The sequence below is a fragment of the Pterocles gutturalis genome, unplaced genomic scaffold (assembly GCF_000699245.1).
Source record: "Pterocles gutturalis isolate BGI_N339 unplaced genomic scaffold, ASM69924v1 scaffold11617, whole genome shotgun sequence".
Taxonomy (NCBI): domain Eukaryota; kingdom Metazoa; phylum Chordata; class Aves; order Pterocliformes; family Pteroclidae; genus Pterocles; species Pterocles gutturalis.
The window spans coordinates 1423-6351 of NW_010115408.1; the positions used below are offsets into that span (position 1 = coordinate 1423).

At 58.9% G+C, this 4929-nt stretch overlaps 1 protein-coding gene across 1 annotated transcript in view; it reads left to right on the forward strand.

Annotated features, from left to right (window-relative positions):
• Positions 1-2087: 2087 nt before the first annotated feature.
• SLC9A5 (solute carrier family 9, subfamily A (NHE5, cation proton antiporter 5), member 5) overlaps positions 2088-4929 on the forward strand; it is a gene marked incomplete at its 5' end in the record, with an annotated part of 3566 nt that continues 724 nt past the window's right edge. The window contains 6 exons of the mRNA XM_010075169.1: positions 2088-2390; positions 3006-3169; positions 3465-3543; positions 3818-3995; positions 4131-4351; positions 4526-4728. Of these exons, the coding sequence (XP_010073471.1) occupies positions 2088-2390; positions 3006-3169; positions 3465-3543; positions 3818-3995; positions 4131-4351; positions 4526-4728 (1148 nt within the window). The remainder of the gene's footprint in view (positions 2391-3005; positions 3170-3464; positions 3544-3817; positions 3996-4130; positions 4352-4525; positions 4729-4929) is intronic.

Consider the following 4929-nt stretch of genomic DNA (forward strand, 5'->3'; position numbering starts at 1 on the left):
GTCTTTCCCGTGGATGCTGTTCCCTTCTTTGCACAAGTTTTTGGCTCTGGGGAAGGAATGACCGATGACAGCCAGGAGCCATGTCCCCATGTCCCCGTAGCATCTCTGCGAGCTCTCCTGGATCTTTCCATCCAGCCAGGGCATATCTGTGCGGCAGAGAGAGTGCAAATGGGCTGCCGAAGGGGGGAGTGGGGATCTTGGCAACGCTCCCGCGCATGCAGAAAGGGGCTGGACGCCTTGTTCCCTTCTTGAAAACTTCAGAGCTGTATTCCCGTGGGCGGGAAGCCATTTCACAGCCTGCCGCAGGCGCTGAGTGAGCACCATTCACCCACTGGCGCTGCCTTCGCCAGGCTCGCATGGGGTGAACAGGGCTCTGCCGCAGCTGGTGCGGTCATTTAGCAGGAATTCGGTTGGGCTGGAGCTCAGCCACCCTTCTCCAGGCTGTGGGCTTGCGTGGAGGGCTGTAATGCGTGTCTGTATCGCCACTGCCTCCATGGTGGAATCGCAGCCTTCTCTAATTCAGTGCTCAGCTGCAGTGGAGAAGAGCAAATCAGCCGAGGTGGTAGGACAGGAGAAAGGAAGAACATGAGGAGGCCACGACCTCAGTTCCCAGGGTGTCTGCATCTCGGGGACACTGGGACCGGTCCCAGAAAGGATGGAGCAGGACTGGGACAGGTTCAGAGGAGAATGACAAGGGCATAGAGACATGGAAACCTTCTGATGAAGCGCTGGCTGTTCCTGGGCTCCTCTCCAGCCCTGCGCCACTGGAGGCAGGACCCTGGGCTAGGCACGGTCTGTCCACGGGGGCCAAGTGACCGCGGGCTGATGTGTGACCATAGCACAGCTTTCCTTCTGGTGGGGTGACTTGGCCCAAGCAGCGGGCATCTGTAATCCAGCTAAAGGGCTTTAGGGACTGGCGTTTGGGTTGGCAGCAGGACTGGGCTCGCAGCCAAGTGACGGCTCAGAGGCTGCCCTGATGTCCCCCTGATGTCCATTGTACATTGCTGGGTGCTCCAGGACAGAGGTGTCTCTGGAAGTGCCTGGAGGAGCCCACTCCCCAGGAGAAGGTTTCTTCATCTGATGGGCGAGTTGTGCTATAGAGTGGGGCTGGACGTCCCAGGTGATGGCAGAACTCAATGATGGGGGGACAAAACTCCTGTGACCCTCCACAGCCTTTCCCCCAGCCCTTTGGAGGACCCTGTGCTAGCGAGGAGAAATCCACAGGGATGGGCGGTTGCCGATCTGGATGCTGGAATGATTTGGGATTACACGGGATGCCCTGGCCTTGGGGACGAGGCTGCCTGGAGGAGCGAGTCCCTGTGCTGGCTGGCGTGACATCCCACTGGCTTGCTCCTGAGCGGCAGGCTTGCTGCCACAGAGCTGATGGAAGAATACCAGGGCATCCTCTCATCCTCTGCTTGCTTTAAAAAATGTATATCCTGTTCCACGGCAGTTTAAGATTTGGTCCAAAACCTCGCGTGGAATAAACTGATTATTCAAAACGTGTCTAAGTCTGCAGTTCGTGTGCGCCTGTTCTCTGCATGCAGGTAGGTTAGCCGTGCTGAGGGAGGCTGTGCTATGGCATGGAGACCGGCTGACTGCCTCGTGCTGCAGTGGTTTGCATGCTGCTCTGTCTGCTTGCTCAGACGGCTGCAAACAAGGTCACCCCGCCACCAGGCTGTGTATCCTTGGCTCTGCGTGGGGTAACGTGTCCTGGTGAACCAGGCTGCTTCAACAGCAGCCAGCATTGCTTGTGGCACTGTGAACGTGCTTGCTGATTGCTTTTATTCTTTAAGTACAGACACCAGAGGCCAAGAAAAGCAAAATGCCTGGCTGCTTGGCTCATTAGGCAGTGGCTGAGGAGGAGACAGAGAGCCCAAAGAGCTGGGGACCTGAAATCCTGACCTGAGAGCTAGCTGGAAGGTCTTCTGTGCACACACAGCCACGAAGCAGCTTTAGGTGCTCCCTTGTCCTCCCCGGGGTCCGTCATGCATCAGCCAACCAGCCTTTCTGTGGAGCTCGCGGATCTGGGATGCTCTGTCCGTGTGCCTGTTTGGCTGATGCTCTCATTCTTCCTTTCCTTCTAGTTTTCCACCTGTCAAGGAAAGTGACGTCCATCGTCCCAGAGAGCTGCCTCCTCATCCTGCTGGGGCTGGGCCTGGGGGGCATTGTCTTGGCCGTGGCGAAGAAAGCCGAGTACCAGCTGGAGCCCAACATGTTCTTCCTCTTCCTTCTGCCCCCCATTGTCCTAGACTCGGGCTACTTCATGCCCAGCCGCTTGTTCTTCGACAACATCGGTGCCATCCTCACCTACGCGGTGGTGGGCACGCTCTGGAACTCCTTCACCACCGGCACTGCACTCTGGGGGCTGCACCGCGCCGGGCTCGTGGGTGGGTGTACGGGGCTGCCCAGCTTGGAACACGTCCCCAAAAAGATGTGTCAGAGGGTGCAAAGCCCCCGCGAGTTCAGAGCCCACTGCTTGGCCCTGCTGTGGATTCCCAGGAATTGTAGCAGGAGCGGGGTCCTGGCGTCCTGTGCACGGTGCTCTGGCAGGACCGTCAAGCATGCAGGATGAACGGGCCCTGCTCAGTGCAGGGCTGACTCATGTCTTCACTATTTTTGTTGCCAACCTTGGCTAGCTTTGCTGGCTCGTTGATGTGTTCCCTGTCCTTGGCTGGAGCCACTGGCCCTGGCTGCCCTGGGCTGTGTTTTGAGCTCTCCTGAGCCCCGAGGAACTGCTTGGTGCCTGGACCTGAGCCGGGGCTGCTGAGCTGGTGCTTATCTGCCAGAGGGGCAGCCATGCACCCGGGTGCCAAGGGGGACATCCAAGCCCTGCTCCCCTCATGGTGCAGCAAGGATGTGCTGAGCCCCCCACTTTGCTCGGGGAATCCTGGAGTTGTGGAAGCACTCCTGGCTGCAAGCTGGGATGCTGTGGCCAAGTCATGGGGAGCAGATGAGGGACAGGCTTGCTTCAGGCTGGTGACGGGGTCCTTCTGTCCTGGCAGATCCAGGTGTCGAAGCCGGGCTGATGGATTTCCTGCTCTTCGGCAGCCTCATCTCAGCTGTGGACCCTGTGGCTGTTCTGGCTGTCTTTGAAGAGGTCCATGTAAATGAGACCCTCTTCATCATCGTGTTCGGCGAGTCTCTCCTGAATGATGCTGTCACCGTGGTGAGTTGGAGCTTGGGGAGCCCTAAAGTAGCACCCGACATGGGCTGGGGTGCTGGAGTCCCCCAGAACAGGCAGAGGATGCAGGTGATGTGCCCAAGCCGGGGCAGACCCATGCCATGCTCTCTGGATCCGCTCTCCTGGTGCTGGGGGTCTTTGCTTGCTGAGATGAGCTGTGTCACCTGGCAGATTTGGGGCAGGTGATGGCTCTTCCACAGGGTCTGTGCTGCCCGCAGTCCCGTCCCTATCAAAGCAAGGCCATACCCTGCCTTCCCCAAGGGATTTGCCTTGCCTGCAGGTGCTGTACAAGGTCTTCAACTCTTTTGTGGAGCTGGGCCCCGCACACATCCACGCCACGGACTACATGAAGGGGGTAGGTGAGTATGTTCCCCACCAGCCCCTCCGGCTCTTCTTCCGGGCTGGAAGCGCGGGGGGCAAGCACAAGGTGCTGTCAGGCTGTGGGGTGTGCACTGAGCACCACGGCTCTGTCATCTTCATCCCCATGGTCACACACAGGCTGTCATGATGGGATGCTTGAGTGGGGAACCAGGTGTGGACGTGGGGTTTGGCTAGACCGGCGTGGCATGGCCATGGGGCACAGGAGCTGGGCTTGCTGGCCTATGGTGTGCATGAGTCTTCTCCCCCCACCAGCCTCCTTCTTCCTGGTGAGCCTGGGGGGCACAGCCGTGGGGCTGCTCTTTGCTTTCCTCCTGGCCCTGATCACGCGGTTCACCAAGCGCGTGCGCATCATCGAGCCGCTCTTCGTCTTTCTCCTGGCCTACGTCGCGTACCTGGCTGCTGAGATGGTCTCGCTCTCCTCCATCCTGGCGTGAGTACTGGGGTGTCCCCTGGGGGGGCCCAGGAAATCGGGGATGCAATGCAAACAAGAGCAGCAAGAGGCGGTGAGCAGACCCACTCCTCATCCTGCCGTAGGGTCATGGCGTCTCCTTCTGCCCTTCTGCAGAGTCACCTTCTGTGGGATCTGCTGCAAGAAGTACGTGGAAGCCAATATCTCCCAGAAATCCCGCACCACGGTCAAGTACACCATGAAGACGCTGGCCAGCAGCTCGGAGACCATTATCTTCATGTTTCTGGGCATCTCAGCTGTGGACACCTCCAAATGGGCTTGGGACACGGCGCTGGTGCTGGGCACCCTGTTCTTCATCCTGCTCTTCAGAGCTGTGGGTCAGTCTGCCCTGCTGTGCTCCTGGCTGGTAAAAACCCAGTCAAAAAGTGTCATTCCCCAAGAAAGGCTGAGGTCTGGGACCAGCCACGGCTCCTGGCCTGGGCTTTGCCCCTTCTCCAGGAGCAGGCAGAGCTCTGCCAGCATCCCAAGCTTTCCTTCTTCTTCTTCCTTAGGCGTTGTCCTCCAGACCTGTGTGCTCAACCGCTTCCGTCTCATCCCCCTGGACAGGATCGACCAGGTGGTCATGTCCTATGGTGGCCTCCGCGGAGCCGTGGCTTTCGCCCTGGTCATCCTGCTGGACAGGGCAAAAGTGAAAGCCAAGGACTACTTTGTGGCAACGACCATCGTGGTGGTGTTCTTCACTGTCATTGTGCAGGTGAGGAAGGGCACCATACCCTCCTCCAGTGCTGGGGGACCAGATGGGCACCTGGGGACATGTGTTTGAGGCTTTTCAAGTCACCTTTGGTCCTCGGGGCCTCCTGGCACCCTATGCACCAGGCTGGTGTGCATGACCACTGTGGTGGCTGTCACCGTGGCAGGGCCATGGCCCGTGTTGTTCCCATGTTGGGCTCTTGTT